At 37.8% G+C, this 16,679-nt stretch overlaps 1 protein-coding gene across 1 annotated transcript in view; it reads left to right on the top strand.

Annotated features, from left to right (window-relative positions):
- Positions 1-16,679, top strand: part of CFAP54 (cilia and flagella associated protein 54) — a 295,719-nt gene that overhangs the window by 167,680 nt on the left and 111,360 nt on the right. The window contains exons 44-48 of the mRNA XM_029206275.1: positions 1,202-1,268; positions 3,009-3,191; positions 5,586-5,672; positions 10,376-10,498; positions 14,981-15,034. Of these exons, the coding sequence (XP_029062108.1) occupies positions 1,202-1,268; positions 3,009-3,191; positions 5,586-5,672; positions 10,376-10,498; positions 14,981-15,034 (514 nt within the window). The remainder of the gene's footprint in view (positions 1-1,201; positions 1,269-3,008; positions 3,192-5,585; positions 5,673-10,375; positions 10,499-14,980; positions 15,035-16,679) is intronic.

Raw genomic sequence — 16,679 nt, forward strand, 5'->3', positions numbered from 1 at the left:
CACACACACACACACACACACACACACACACACACACACACACACACGATCCCCACGCAAGTTTGAGTTTATAAGTTAGTAGAGCTTGGCAGCAGAGAATAGAAAAACTGAGGAAGGTTCCCACCTTGAAAAGAACAGCTATAGCATTCCTGCCAGAGGACACCTCAGCTTCTCTGAGCCTCTGAAGTTTTTACTTAGTGGTTTTCAATCAACAGAAAGTCATTTCCTGGTTACCCAGCTGGAAGTCTGACTTCCACAGGCTCTGTGATACTCCAGGGGCTTTGGCTGTTCTTGGAGACTCCTTGAGGAGAAGAAACTTCTCCCCCCACTGTTCAGAAGGTAAAGCACCACATAGAGAAGCTGAACTCAGACTGACTAAGTTATTAATCCAGTGAAGCCCACTGGTGTTATTGAAATAAGATTTAGAAGAAGGTAATGTGGTTTACAGTTGCAAATTGAGTTTCAAGACCCATGTAAAGAAAACTCAAACTCTACTAAGGGACATAAAATGAGACAGTAGTAAACACAGAGATATTACCTTAATCTTTGGTGGAAAGACTAAATGTCATCGATGGATCCATAATATACTGCTGGTGAGGAAACACATTGTTTAAATCTATGGGAGGAAATTTTTTAATTGTACTCATCAAAAATTTGATTTAAAATTGTGCACCTCCTTTTCCCCAAAATTCCACTTCTAGGGGTTTATCCAGTGGAATTAATAGGACAAGTGCTCAGAAATGTAGGTACAACAATGTTTATTTCAGCGTTGGAAAAAACCAAAATGGAGATGAATATTTTAGTATTATGGTACATGCATATGATAAAAATATTAAAATCTGTAAAATAATGATGTAACTCATTATCTCCAAGAATAAAAAATTTGTTTATAAAATAATATGTATTGCATAATTTTAGTCTTACTGTGAGTGTGCATGTGTATTATTGTATGTAGAAGAAAATCTAGAAGGAAAGTGGCCAAAATGTTACCAGTAATCATGTTTAGGTGGTAGGATTATAGGTGACTTTTCATTTTATTTTTTTTCCATCTTTCTATGTCCTAGATCTTATATGAGTATGTAGCACTTTTAGAATCACAAAGATTATTTTAATTTTGGAAAATCTATGAGTATTAGAGATGTATTTATATAAAAATAGTCTTGGAACATTGTCTATGAATGTTTCTTTTTCTTATACTTAGATTTATTCAGACATTGGACGTTGAAAAGAGAACCAACTCTTGCCTTTTGTCCGGGTTACTCTTTCAGGTAACACTTCCTGTATACCTTTCTGCAGTAGCAGGACCATGCAGTCAGTAAAAAAAAAAAAAAAAGCAGTGGTTTAGCATATTCATAAAACTTGCACGTAGGGAAATAGCATGAACCTTGATTAAATATCATAAGCCCGTCTTTCCTTCAATGGCTGAACCCCTGTGGCATAATATTCAGCAGAGTCACTTTTTTCATTTTGGCTACAGAAGGAGGAGTTTTACAGATAAGGAAACTAAGTCTCCTGTCCTTCGTAATGTCATGTTACTAATGAGCAGGGAAGCGAATCTGACTGAGTCTAAAGGGTTGCCTTAAGTTGCCTCATTTCTAAATAAAGCTTTGCTCAATTGCGTGATGTAAAATATACCATATAATGAAAGCAAAAAATAAGTTGAAGACTATATAAGTAGAGTGTCTGCAGTTCTTAGGATTTGGGTTTGACTTTACTGAAGAAGAAAGGAGCTTTTATCTAGAATACAAGACATTCTAAGATTTGGGAACATAGCCAGGGGCCTCTGCAGTCTCCTGAAGGTTCTGTTTACTTTGAAGGATGGGACACCCTTGTTCTAAGGAGTCTAGTAGCTTATGAGATTTGGATGAGCATATGGCCAGAGTTTTCAATTTTCTTATGTTCCATACACTTCTGGCCTGTGCTTCAAAGGGAAAAGGTGGAAGAGGCAAGGATGCAAAGGGAATAATAATCCGAATTGGATTCCTTCTATTGTATCCTTTACTTTCTTCTGATATTCCTCATTCCTGAAGATAATGCTGTTTATATTTTAGAAATAAGTAATTTTTTGCTTAAACGTGGACATCATTTCTTTGTAATACGACACTTAAAATTAAAATTAGCTGGGGGATTTATTTTTAAAACCTGCTCTTTTTATAATTTTAAAGAAAATTTGTAAAACTAAAAATTAAAGAACTGTAATATTTTAGACTAGGTATCATAAGTTTAATGAGCAATGTGATTAAAATTTGTTCCAGATATATACATTAAAATAACTTTATGATGCATTTGTCATCAAGAAATGTTAATTGTTTAAGATAACATAAGAAGCACTCCTAAATGTACAATTTGATTTTGTGTATTCATCTTGTTTCTGAATGTCTGGCACAACGCTGGTCATATAAATTACCTAAGAAATATTGGTCAATTAAACAAATCAACTTTTTACTTAATTCAATAAAAATTCAAAATTACCTCTGCTTGATTTAGACTTCTGAAATACGTTTTTCTTTCCTCTACTTATATAGGTCGGTATAGTGGAAAGAACATAGATTTTTGAGTTACATAGACATGACTTTGAATCTTCTTTTTGCCATCATTAGCTGTGTGACCTCAGAGAAGTTAATTGTTCAAGCCTCAGTTATATCACTTGTGAGATAATAATCCTTCCTTCTAGGGGTAGGTTAAGTGAAGATTAAATGAGATAATATTTACAAAGAATTTACCAAGAGTGCCCAACACAAAATTGACCCTCAACAAATGATAACTTAATATAATTTCTTCTTAAAATGATAATTATTCCACTACCATGGAATTTAAAAGGCCCATCTTGAGTGGTAAAAGCATTTGGAACCTATAGTCATGAGGATATTGATAAGTATCATTTATTACAGGATACAGTGTGCTAGGCATACGCAAAGCACTTTGGGAAGTAATACGTGTACTTATCATTCTCTCTCGTTGTTGCAGATGCAAGTTCCAGCTCTTCATTTCACCTTTTTCATTTACAGGGTTTGCTTAGAACCACACTTCTACACCCTAAAGCTGAACGTTGCTATGCTCAGTATGAAATCACTCAGCTTCTTCCCGGCATCGAGCTCTTCTCGGACAGATACCGGGCTGACATCTGCTCTGTAGTTGCAAGTCTGTATTACGTAATCCGCGAACTGCACTTTGCTAAGCAAAATCTAATAGTAAGTGATTTGTAAAATCGACAAATCTTAATTCACTGTGGTATCTTACCCCATTTACCTTATACTTTTCAAGTTTTAATAATGTAGTTTTGGTCAGTTCCTATTTAACTTTTAAACTCTATTTTCGGGATTCAGATCTGTACTTCAAGATGAAACATATTAATTAATATTCTTTCTTTTGACATCACTGTTTGCATTGCCTTTTGGGTACAATAGCCATGCCTATTTGATTTTGTTCTTTTATTTTACCTTTTTTAGAAGACATTTGGTGAAATTGACTAGAATGTTGCCCTGGTCTCAAACACAGGAATCTAGTGCACTTATAACTTCACTGCATTGAGTCATGCAGGTCATATCAATATCGAAACCCTGGGAGTATTTCTTTATTGAGATAAATTTACCTTTGTGTCTTGTCTTTTCTGTGTTAAGGGCACATCTAAGTGAAAAACAGATTCTGACTGTGAAATTAAAGACAGACACTTCTTAATATCCTAGGAAATTAAAAAAAAACCCAAATACAACTCTCTTTTCCTTTAGGGAAATAAACCACAGTATGTATCTCATAAATTTGAAGTTGACTGCATTTTAAACATAAATTAGGGTGTTCTGTTGGTTATTTTATATTTTCCTCCTTTATCGTATTTGTCCTTTTTTCTTCCTCTGTGTTATTTCCTCTACCTCTGTATCTCTTTTCCCCTGTGTTTGCTTGTTAATATATGTTCTTTCTCTTTTTCTGCTGCTTTCCCTTTCCTCTATAATTTTCATACTTACTTTCTTTTTTCTCATGTATTGTTTTCTCTTGTTCTAAGTTCACTCTCTCCTTATCTTGAAAAGATTTACTACCCCGTGATATTAGTTGTTAAATTATAATGTCATGTGTTAAAGTGAAGAGGTTGATACATGCTTTTAACACTTGGCAGATTTGGCAAAAAACTGTTTATTAGAAAAGAATAGCAAAATGGTGCTCCTCTCTTGTTAAGGGGATTCATTTCTGGATTTAGAAAATAGTTTTTATCCCCTGAGTAACTTTTAGCTGCCTAGTCATATTCATATATAATACATATCCCTGCCCTGGAAAAGAAATGAGACTTTTTTCTCTGAAGCTTAAGAAATTGAGAACATTTTTCTGAATAATTGAGCAATTGGCAGCAATAAAATGGTATGTTTTTATTTGTCACTAAAGAAAAGAAACAATCTCAAAGGTAATAGCCAACTCGTTTTGTGCTGCATTAATTACAGAAAAAAGTATTGTGTTATGTTTGGAGAGCACCATTGTAGAAGAATGTATTGTGTTATGTCTCAAATCATTTAAGACCAGTTTTAGTCCTTTTCAAAAGCTGTTGCTGTTAGCAGCCGCCAGTTGACTGACAATGAGATTCCTTAGCTAAACTTGCAAGATGTAAACAGTTTCCATTTTCTATTACACTACCTTCCAGAAGGAGCCCAGTGGCTAAGGAGACAGCTGTAACATATAAAATTTGCTAGGGGACCCATTGCTGTGGGATCATGGGAAATAGTTTGCTAAATAATAAGGATCCCAGTGCCCCTTCTTGCTCCATCTGCCTTTGATGGAGCAGGACCCAGTTGTAGGGACTGAGCTTCAGTTTTAAGTTGAGATCAGGAGCTGTTCAGAAGTCTAGGCAAAACTGTCCCTCAGCACCTGCCTTTAGCTGGATACTGGTTTGGTCAATTGAAAAATTGATAGTCTGTAAGCTTTCACATATATCCATGGGACTCCAAGAAGACTTGAACTTTGGGGTTAATTTTAGGAAAATAAAAATGTTATATGAAGAGTAAGCTTGCGTTTTAATCAGTAGAATATATGCTCTATGAAGGCAAGGACTTAGATTTTTTTCTCATTCAACAGTGTCTGACATATAACAGGCCTGTTGTAAATATTTTTTGATGATGGAGCTATTCCAGTTGAAGACAAATAGCTGACATTGAGACGAATAAGTAGAAGCTATTAGGGGACATGGATGTGAGTTCCTTTGCTTTAAATTTTGCATTTATTTGGTAGCTCATTTGCTAGAATGTTTCCACAGGCCTCAGTAATTCATACGTATATGTTGAAATAATTTTTTTTCAAGGAAGATGATTAACTGGATTTTTATTTTTCCATGCTTAAGGAAATGTGAAACCTAGGTTTTGGGTATCAAGTAACATCTACTTGGAACTGTTAAGTCACTGATAGCACTTTAAAATTCTGATAAAATTATGAAACATATGTTAGGCAGATCATTTCACTTATACCAAACAGTACAGTCTTCTAATATGGAAAAATCAATCACAATTTTGCATAACATCTCTTACATCAGTATTTGGCTAAATTGTATTATTAGGTTATTAACTTGATAAAATACGTTTCAAAACAGAGTGTTTTTCTGTTGGTAGATTCTGCCTCTTCTTGCATTGTACCAATATTTTGTTTCTGGAATTTGCCAAGACTTAGTCAGAAATCTAGAAGCAAGAATCCTCAAGGTATGTTTCAAGCTTTTTAAGACATTTGATATTCTTGAGCTATTAAAGATACTGTCGTGAATTACTTTTTTATTATTATCATCATAAGCTGATAATAATATATGGTGTTGTACTGATATTAAAAAAAACTTGCCCAACATTTTAATAAAGTATGAGAAAGAGCCATGTAGAAAGGCTTAGATCATTTTATTCTTGGGCCACAGTAAAGTGAGGAACAGCTACTCCTGGTAACAAGGCTCACCTGACACCATTCAGCCTAGAAATCACCATTTCTGAAAGATTGGTTTCCTCATGGAGACTAAGGAGTCATTTTCCGAAGTTTCTGGGAGTTGTTTTGCTAAGGATCTTTGTGTATATCATGGTATACAGGAGGTTTTTTTTTTACTGCACAGACAGTTGAGGTGATAAAACGCACAGGCACTAAATTACAATTAATTCTGTAACCCAGAGGTCAGGAGGCTCTCTGCTTTCAAGATTTGTGTGCAGTTGGCTTGAACCCCATGTGGAGTGGGGAACATCAAGCATCTTGTTTTCTCTGCCCCTTTTCCCGATCACCCATGGTCGCAGGCTCCCACTGTCATTGAATTTGTTTTGTACATGGATCCTTTCAGCAGCCAGCAAATTTGCTCCCTGTTCTGCACTTCTTCATCTCTAATATGGAATTCAACCCTATTCCATATTTTACACACACACACACACACACACGTAAACACACACACTACATCCACCCAAGGTGTTTATTTCTATATTGGACTTTACTGAAAATTGGGAACATAAGGAAATTTTAGTTGAGGCAAAACCAGCAACTTAGAATATTTAGCATCTCTGAGTTTAAAATATTTCTTGCCCGTTATCCCACTCTTTTGCCTCCTATCCCATGGCTTCGTCAGCCGTGTGCTGGTAAATATTTTACAACTCACTCTAAAAAACAGCTTTGATTTGTAACATTTGCAATTTCCATGGTATAAATACTCCCACTGCGGCTGACTTCAGCCTACCAACTGGGCGTTACTGAATGTGGGGCTTCGACAAGATGTGCCTGATTGGCTCTTGCAATTGCGGGTGAGTGGGCTCCCACACTCCCCTAGCTTAGCCCTCCTTCTCCTTTTTTTGGAAATACCCTTCTTCCCCGATCCTTCACATTTTCTAATAAGGGAAAATAAGACTGCCCTTTGAACTGCTCTCTCCATCAAGACCCTGCCTGTGGGCCTTATTTTCAGACCCAAATTGTCCATTGCATTCTCTTTCTAAATAAAGATAACACCTTCCCTAACAGGAATTGTGATGCTCTTAAGATAATACAATTTAACCTGGGAATAAATAATTTGTAATCAGCCATGAATTCTGGTTCACCCTTTCTGAGTTACTGAACTCTTAACAGTTCTCTGGCTTTTGAATTCTAATAACAGTTTTTAAAAAGCTGCATACAACTTTTCTCTGTTTTTAAAACAGTGCTCTCTTCAAGACTGCAAAATTCTCGAGGCTAAGGCCTGTCTCTTTTGCATCTTTTGGTTCCCTATAGTGTCTTGAGTAATAAATTTATATACTTGATATTCAGTAATTAATTGTTGAATTGGATTTAAAATCTTTAGACATATATCAAGTGTCTACTGTCCACACTCTCCTTGGTGTTTGGTGGGAACTAACCGAGAAGATACTTGGTAAATGTTTATTGTTTTATCTTTGAAACAACATTTATCAAGTATCTCCTATATAAAGGCACCGTGTTAGTAACTCTAATCAAAGAAATGTAACCCATGGTCTTTGCTTTTGTAAAGAAGTGAAAATAGGGAAGAGAGATGGGACATACACACAAGAGAATAATGTGTGTACCTCCCACTTGATCATTTCCAAACGAGTGTGACGAACACTATTTCCAGGAGTTTGAAAGAGGGGAAAATGGCTCTGGGTCTCTAGGTTTCAACCAAGTAGATAAGATTTCAGCTTGAAAAAGACAGAACTAACTGAGTAGGAGAGGGGAAGAAGGGAGCATTCTTAGCAGACAGTAGTGTGAAAGGTGTAGAGGTGAGGAAGTATTGACTTGTTTAGGGGGCAGAGGTGGTTGGGTTAGACTGGAGTGGAGGTCTTGATCAGGCAGTTTGGAGTAGATGACATGAGGACACCAGAGGTCCGTGATGTGGAGGAGACCAGGGGCCCAGTCTTGAATTCCAAGCCGAGGTGTAGTACGGAGGCTGAGCAGTGAGAGAAAGGAGGAGGTTGTGGTGTCAGAATTGTGTCACAGTTTTATTCTGATGTCACAGGAGGCAAGAAGCATGGAAGGGTTGCAGTGACAACTAGTAACATGTCAGAAGGCAGTCCAGAGAAGCACTGAAAGAATCTGGAGTGAAGTTTTTGATTAAATGAGTATTTCTTATTGATTGTTAGCACTTGGCAACTGTTTTTGTACTAGAGTAGCTTAAAAGTCAGTGAAGAACTATGGACTGTCTTCTCTAGCCTTGGGTTGGGAGGGGGAATTCATGACAGTTTTGATCAGGAGAAGGACGTGATCCGATATATCTGGTAGGTGTGTCAGGAACAGAGTGAGATGGGACTGGGATCTTATCAGCATAGTAGGACTGGAAATGCAACTAGAGTGTTGGCAGAACCACTGAAAATGGGCAATTAATGCATCATACAGAGGAAGGAATGATAGCCCCCATAGGCAGAGTTTGCCTGACCTTCCCGAACTAAACTGGGGTCAGTTAGTGGGAAGAGAGAAAAGTCGTAATCAGGAAATAGCAAACAATGATGCTTTCTGACAAATCGAAGAGCAGTAGATCACACTGTTAAGTCTCTACAGTTGCACTAGCGTCTTCCAGGGGAAGCTTTAAGACCTCTTTATGATCAACTGGTCTGGCTTCACTTTAGAACTGCCAGCATCCTGAAAGATTTATTACTCTCAACATATCTGGCATTCCTGGGAAGGGTACTGATGGTTCTGTATTTGTATGACTGAAGGGTTGATTTATGAGAAGTTCTTTTTCCCATCTGGCTTGTTTGTGTTCACAGTGTTCATTGTTTCTGAAAATACATGTCCATTATTATCACCACGGCTTTTTCATATGGTCAGATTGGTTCGATAAACTGAACCAGAGGTAGCCTGAACAGGTGGTCCATGTACAGCAATCTCACAGTCAAGCCCAGAGGAAACTAACCTTACACAGATATGGGGAAATGTTTCCTCCAAGGGGCAAAGAGCTCCAACGACTCCCTAATGCCTACTTTGATATTATATGGCACCAGGGAGATTAGAGCCCAAGGTGTCTTAGGCAAGAGCCAAAGTATGCAACTCAGTAGACGAGCTGTTTTCTCTTCATCAGTAAAAATATTCTCCTGACTTCTTATGTTTTATTTTTATGTTGTCACATCCTGTTTCCTTCTAACTTACCTTCTTTTTATTTCTTTAAAATTGGTACACTCTTGAGATTCCTAAGATAGTAGTTAAAGGAAAAGAGAGAGTAAGATGAGTATAATGTTGAGGATAAATTGGATTTTCTTTTTCTGTGTTTTAGATATATATCATCTTCATCCAAGTTTGTACTTCACTCCCTACTTCCACAATTTACCCATCTCTGTTCTCTGTAAAGTCGCTAGACGTTTTCAAAACATAAGTAAGGTACAGGCCCTGCCCTGTTCAAAACTCTCCAATCACTTATCATGCAAAGAATCAAATCCCAAGTCTCCACTCTGGTCTACAGGCCACCATTCGCACCTACCTCCCAACCCTCTTCTCCTCTCTCCCTAAGCTCCTGCCACACAGGCTGTTCCCGGAACACACCAAGACCCCAGGATTGCTCCTGCCACCATGTGACCTTTGTAGTCAAGGTCCCCTCAGCAGTTTTCACGTCTCCCTCCATCATATCATTCCCAAACCTTCTCTTGAAGGTTTTCTCCTCAGAGAAGTCCCTCCTAACCACAGTTTCAATAATAGTATTTTGTCAGTACCTTTTATCTCTTTTCATACTGTGTATATCTTCATGTATCACTTAAATTTAGCTAACCGTATATCCCAATGGAGGTAACTTCCAAGGCGGCTTGGTGCAGAAGAGGAGCTCAATATACCTGCTGAATGAACGCGTGCATTTGATGATTTGATTTCTTCTTGTAATTTCCTAATTGAAAGTCTTGCTGGATTATATTCAAAATAAGCCATCTACAATATATAGTTACCAATTGACTAATGTTGTTAAATACATGTCTGTAAAATCGACAGTGTCCATTCATTGTGGATAAGGAAATGAACGGTTGATGCATTGTGGAATTCATCTCCTGGTTTGTTTGACATTCCTCAGAGTGTTAGAGAAATCAGGAGTGTTTTTGTTTTGTCTTTCTCTTAAACCATACTTGACCATGGGAACAAAAGGATGAGTTCAATTTTTTAAAACTCTTCTGTGTCTATCCTATTTTTGAAAATGTGTTTGCGTCTGATAAAGTAAAAGCCACATCTCATGAACGGCCATTGTTTTGAAAAGTCGCTTGATGTGATTTACTAGCTTCTTGGTTCCCTGCACACGTGAACTGGCTTACACACAGACACATGCATCTCTACCACTGTGTTGTCTAAACATTAACTTATAACGCGTTACCAATACGAAGCAGAAATTTTGGATCTCGGCAAGTTGATGATTTTTCTCTAAAATTTTAATTTTGTGAGTAAAACAAATGGTTTAATTTAGAATCTCTTTGTTTTCTTTTCTTTAAAGATAGAAGTCCTTATAGATTTAGGATTCTTTTCCGAAGCCTTTCATGAGATATCCCAGATTTTTTATGGAAAAAACATGCCTTCTTCAGTACCCGCTGGCTGTAAAGCTACTGGAAGAATGAAGGTAAACCTGCCAATTCGATTCAAAGCCATTTTTAACCTTTTGAAGGTCCTTTTGAAGGCTACATTCCTAAAATCTAGGGAATGCTTCCACAAAAGGGTATTTACAAGTCTCTGGTACTGCAGACTTCTTTGTTAAGGTGGATTAGAGCTAACATCAGACATACACAAGGTTTACTTTGTCTGAAATGGAAGAAGGGTGGGTGTCATGACGGAGAGGGGAGTGTGGTCTTGCAGCAGGTTTTTACTGTGGAATTTTGACTTTGTGTTGTCATGGACAGTCTCAGTAGACACACTGATCAGCCACTATCTCTTAGACTTTTGGGTCTGAGCTTATAATTTCTAGTTAATAGTCTTAGTCAAAATGGTCTCTCTTCATGTTTTATTTGAATATTTTGATTTATATAATTTATACCAAAGTGTTAAGCATGTGTTCACATTTCTTCTGATTTTTGTGAGGAGAGAATGTTCCTCTATTTTGTCTAGTCTTTTTTGACTTTGGGAGAGAGTTCTGCCTGGCTTGCTTAATTTGTATTTGTAAATTGCATGATTGAAGCATCCTTGAAAATGAATTCTGACCTTTATATTTAAATCAGAGTGAGCTCCTATTGTCCTCTGCTTTGGTTTTTGTGGTGATCTGGGAATCCCTGGGTGATCTTGCTTGGGGCAGATGCTTGGACCCTCATCCAAGGGCCAGCAATAAAGGAAATAGGAGGAAGCAACAAGTCAGTTCCCTGGGAGAGACCATATGTGTGAGGAGTGAGACTGGCAGACATGATACATGCTGGTGGGATTCAAATTCAGAGGACCTAAAAGAAACTGCGGAATAGTTATGTCTTGAAAACTGCTTGCATAGGCAGACATATTTACATATAATGCATACATTACTTCAATGTATACCCCTAAAATGTTGCTGCTTTTTTCTCAATATGACTGCTACAGTGTTATAATTTATCGTAATGAGGTTAAGTTATCTACAGAAAATCCTAAGAGGGACGTTCAGTAGACGATCGGATACGTGTGTGTATGTCTGTACATCTACAGTGGACCCTCTGTATCCGTGGGTTCCACGTCAGTGGCTTCAACCAACCATGGATTGAAGATATTTGGAAAAAAATTCCAGAGAATTCCAAAAGGCAAAACTTAAATTTGCATGCTAGCAGTTATTTACGTACCATTTACATTGTATTAGGCATTATAAGTAATCTAGAAATGATTTAAAGTATATGGGAGGATGCGCCTAAGTTATCTGCAAATACTGTGCCATTTTATATGAGGGACTTGAGCATTGCAGATTTTGGTATGGGGGGTGGGGAATCCTGAAACCAATCCCTCACAGTTACCAAGGGATGACTGTATATTTATCTATCTAGCTGTCTATGTGGGAGTCAGTCATGTTTTTTGGTTCATTTTCTATAGCACAAACTATTTCATCTTGTTACCTGGGTTAAATTAGTAGTATTTTCTTGCTTGCTTCTCAAGCAACAGGCTTTCCCTGTTGTAAAATAGTTTGCATTTTGTTATTTAAATTATATTTTAATTCATTTAAAAATATTTATTGAGTGCTGACTGAATACAGGCACTATTCCAGACATGGGAATAGAGCAGTAGAAAGATAAATGGAGTTATTGCCTTCCTGGAGGCATGTTACTATTGGACAGTCCAGTGAGGAAGACAAATAATAAACACATTAAGCACAGAACTACATGTCAGAGGGTGACATGCTCTGATGGACAATCAAGCTGAGTTGAGGGGACAGGAAGTGACCAGAGCGGTGGGTAGCTGTTCTGTTGAGGGTGGTTTGGGAAGTCTCTCTAATAAGGGAGTGAAAGATTTGAGGCAACAACCTTCCAAATAGGAGGCAGTGCAAGGGCAAAGGAGTCCCGCTGCCCCAAGGCAGGGGTAGAGCGTGTTAAGTGTGAGATTCCTAGTGGACAAGCAGGTGGAGATACAGCCTAGGTAGGTGTAGAGAGTATATGTTCTGGAATTCAGGGGAGAGTTTGAAGCTGCAGGTAAATTTGGGAGCATCGACAGAAATTTAAAGTCATGGGACTGGGGGAGAGCAGCTGGGGACCAAGGCAGATAATGAAAAGTAGAAGGCAGAGGACTGAAACTTGGGGCCCTCCACATTTAGGGTCCGGAAGACAAGAAGGAAAGGGAAACCCGTTGGGTAGAATAGGAAACAAGAGAGTTTTCAATGGTTACTGATTTCACGAAAACAAATAGACAAGTGGTCTGCAACTCATTTTTACAGATAAATTCCAAACTTCATTTTTTATTAACTAGTTTTCGTAAGACAAAAGTGCGGGCGAATTGTTTCCCGATGGATTATGACTTCAAATTTTGTGTTCTCAAAGTTAATTTGCAGCTTTTCCAGCTTCAGTTGGGAATTTAAAAAGTGTAATTAAAAGAGGAAGTGCGTTCAGGGTTTAAAATTAAAATAGGTGCCAACGTTATTAGGCTGCAGGCTAGTTATTTAAAGATAGGATTAATGAATTAAATTTCAGTTGTAAAGCAGTTACTGGAAAAGTCTTACAGATAATGATTGAACTTTTTTTTTTTTTTTTTTTTTTGCGGTACGCGGGCCTCTCACTGTTGTGGCCTCTCCCGTTGCGGAGCACAGGCTCTGGACGCGCAGGCTCAGTGGCCATGGCTCACGGGCCTAGCCGCTCCGTGGCATGTGGGATCTTCCCGGACCGGGGCACGAACCCGTGTTCCCAGCATCGGCAGGCGGACTCTCAACCACTGCGCCACCAGCGAAGCCCTATGATTGAACTTTTCACGGACTTTTTAAAAAATTCTATTTTTTTTTTTAATATACTCACATTTTGATTCTGCTCTCATCACCAAATCTAAAGTCCCATCATTAACTCTCTTCAAATTATATCACCAAAGGTCTCTCCCTGGATTCAGTTACTCACTTTTCAATGTGTTAAAGGAAATAAAGAATATCTTCAAAAAAAGGAATGTTTTTAAACACTCACCAGCACTTTCTTCCAATAAGAGCAATATGTGATGTCTTGATTTAGGGATTCCTCAAAAGCAGATCCTGAGACAAAGATTTGGGAACAATTAGTGTGTTTGAGAGATGATTCCAGGAAGAACAGTGAGTGAGTGGGAAAGTCAGACAGGGAGACGAGGAAAACCACTCCACAGAGCATTAATGAGATCCCCACCACAGGCAGGTGGGGCCTGCAGAGAGACTGTCTCTTGCCCCTCATTCGTAGGGGTTCCTCCCTGCACTTTCAGCCTCTCCTGAAACTCTCCTGTGGCCACAGAATGCCCTCAGTCAAAGACGTACAGGTGCTCGAAGTAGGATACCACGCACATATGAGTGGCCTGTTCATGGAAGATGCTGGTGACTTACAGGTGACCAAGAGGATGTGGATGTGGTATTAGTATTGACATCTAAGAATGGGCACCTTTTAAAAAGGGCAGCTGTGGGCTTCCCTGGTGGCGCAGTGGTTAAGAGTCCGCCTGCCGATGCAGGGGATGTGGGTTCGTGCCCCGGTCCGGGAAGATCCCACATGCCGCGGAGCAGCTGGGCCCGGGAGCCATGGCTGCTGAGCCTGCGCGTCTGGAGCCTGTGCTCCGCAACGGGAGAGGCCACAGCAGTGAGAGGCCCGCGTACGGAAAAAAAGAAAAAAAAAAAAAAGGCAGCTGTACCAGAAGGGATGCACCCTCATAACGATACAACAATGTTCTGTGACGAATGAATTGAATGTTTTCTAATGCAGTATTATATTTAGAGCCAAACATATTAACAGGTAATTCACAAACAAGGGAAGAACCACAAAAAGCACCATTGTGAAGAGTAATACAATTTACCTCAAACTGGCAAAAACATTTTTAAGTGCTAATACGCAATGCTATTGAAAGTGCAGTAATCCTGGCATTTTCATAGAACATGGGTGGAAGGTAGATTGAGCTACCCCTTTTCAATTTTCTCAATATAGTCTTATCTTATGACCCAGCACTTCTGCTTCCAGGAATCTATCCAAAGGTGATAATCAGAAATACCAGCAAAATAGTCACCAATATTATTTAAACCAGGGCTGAATGGTGGGGTGAGGATGAGAAGTGGTCTTCTTAGATGTCTAACAATAGGAGAGAGGTTAAGTTATTATGCTACATTCATAGGATAGAACGTTACTGAGCTATTAGATGAGGTTTACAAATAACTTAATGGTGTGGGAAAATAATTATGATGTAACATTTAGTGAAAAGGAATCCAAATACATATAGAAAATTTTAAAATACATCAAAAAGAAATTGGTAGTAAAGACACCTAGATATTAACATTGACAACCTAAAGATGTTGATTTTTGCTTTCTTCTTTATACTATACTTGTCTTTTCTGACTAGAGCATGGATTACTTTTATAATAAAAATTATATTTAAGATAGTTTTAGAACACATTAACAGTTTCGTCTAAAGGAGCACTCAATACTCTTGTTTCTAATGTTAACATTTTGTATATTGGCAGCTATTTCAATCATTTGACTCGGGAAAACCTCTTACTAGTAAAGAAAATATGCAGGTAAGGATAATGATATTTTATAAATACTGGATATTTAGTGTGCATAATTTTTGAGTCATTTCAATCTTTTTGGTATGTATAATCTTTGTTTTTGAATATCTGCTGTGTAATATGCTCTTCTATGTCTGGCAGTGGAGTCTGATCTCCAAATATTGAGGCCAGAGATATGGTCGGACCCAAACTGATCTGGTTTTCAGATGGAGCAAATATCAGTCACTGCTCCTCAATTTTCAGTTACACACGCATATTCAGTTTGCTTATCTAGCCATGCCAAGCATCTAATATCTATCTTAGTTACCGAATAACTTTGATCATCAGTAAAGGATTTTGTGATAGCCCACCTGTTCGATACTGCTTTTACTCGGATCCATTGCCCCAGTCTGAGACTGCCTCTCAGCCAATGTATGGAAGGTTTTCTTTTTTTTCTCTCTTTTTCAATTTTTTTGGAGGGTATAACTGACGTATAACATTGTGTAAGTTTAAGGTGTACAATGCATTGATTTGATAACGTTTATATATTACATTATGATTACCATCATAGCATTAGCTAAAGGAAGGTTTTCATATGACATTTTTATAAGCAATTCCTCCGATTTCCCCACTATTTTTTTACAAAGAGAGGACCAGACTGCCCATCCCAATAGGTTTATTCTTGTCATTAATGGAATGATTGGGTTTTAAACTTTTGGTGACCTAAAAGCATTTAAATTTTATGAAGTCATTAAAAAAATCTTAGAGTCCCAGCAGTTTGTCCACTAGGAAGTGTTGGAGTGGAAGGGTGGTAGGGCAACCGTTGTTAAGGGGGTTACAGAGGGGCAAGGGGTTCACGCAGGCGGGTGATAGTTAATGCATATAGACAGGTACGCATAGTTTTTGGTTTTTTTAAATGCTCAGAAACAGCATTCTGTTTCACTAAGTAAAGTATTAATTTTTATGAAATAACTTTGAGAGACATTTCCTCAAAATTGCTTTATTTTTTTCCTCCATAATTTTGGTAGGAATTTATCTACCTTTTATTAATGTAATCTTATTACTTTTCTATTATTGTTAATTTTATTCCACAAACTTCACTTTTAATTATGCTTCAGATGATTCATTGTTTTTGCCTTAAAATTTGTTTTAATTTATAAGCAAGTTGCCTGGAATGAAAGAACTGGTATTAGGAAGATACAAATACATATTCATCTTTCATTTTAGTGTTCTGAGACCTTGGGATGCTTCGGAATATTTATTTCTTTCCAGTCATAAATGCCAGGGCATCCTAAAAACACTTCTTTTGGTTTTGGTTATAAAAGTGGTCTTGGGTATAAAAGGAATGTTTGTCTGATCTTTTTTTTTTTTTTTTTAAACAAAAAGAGACTGACAGTACTGTATAATGGAAAACCGATTTCTATTAGCTAATTAATTAAAACAGAACTGTTGGTCTGCTTAAGACGCTTCAGATTACACTTCATATTTTCTGTACAGAGGGAGAGGAAGGAGTGTTGGATAGCATTACTAATTAATCTTCTTTTGATCCTCAAGAGTTTGTGTGTAATTGTTAGGGCTCATTAAATCACTGTTTGCTGTGGATAGAAAAGAGAAACCTTCTCCTACACACACACCCCGCCCCCAACAAGTCTGAAGTTTCTTTTCTAGATGGAGA

The sequence above is a fragment of the Monodon monoceros genome, unplaced genomic scaffold, assembly GCF_005190385.1.
Source record: "Monodon monoceros isolate NGI ecotype Baffin Bay Population unplaced genomic scaffold, NGI_Narwhal_1 Super_Scaffold_6, whole genome shotgun sequence".
Taxonomy (NCBI): Eukaryota; Metazoa; Chordata; class Mammalia; order Artiodactyla; family Monodontidae; genus Monodon; species Monodon monoceros.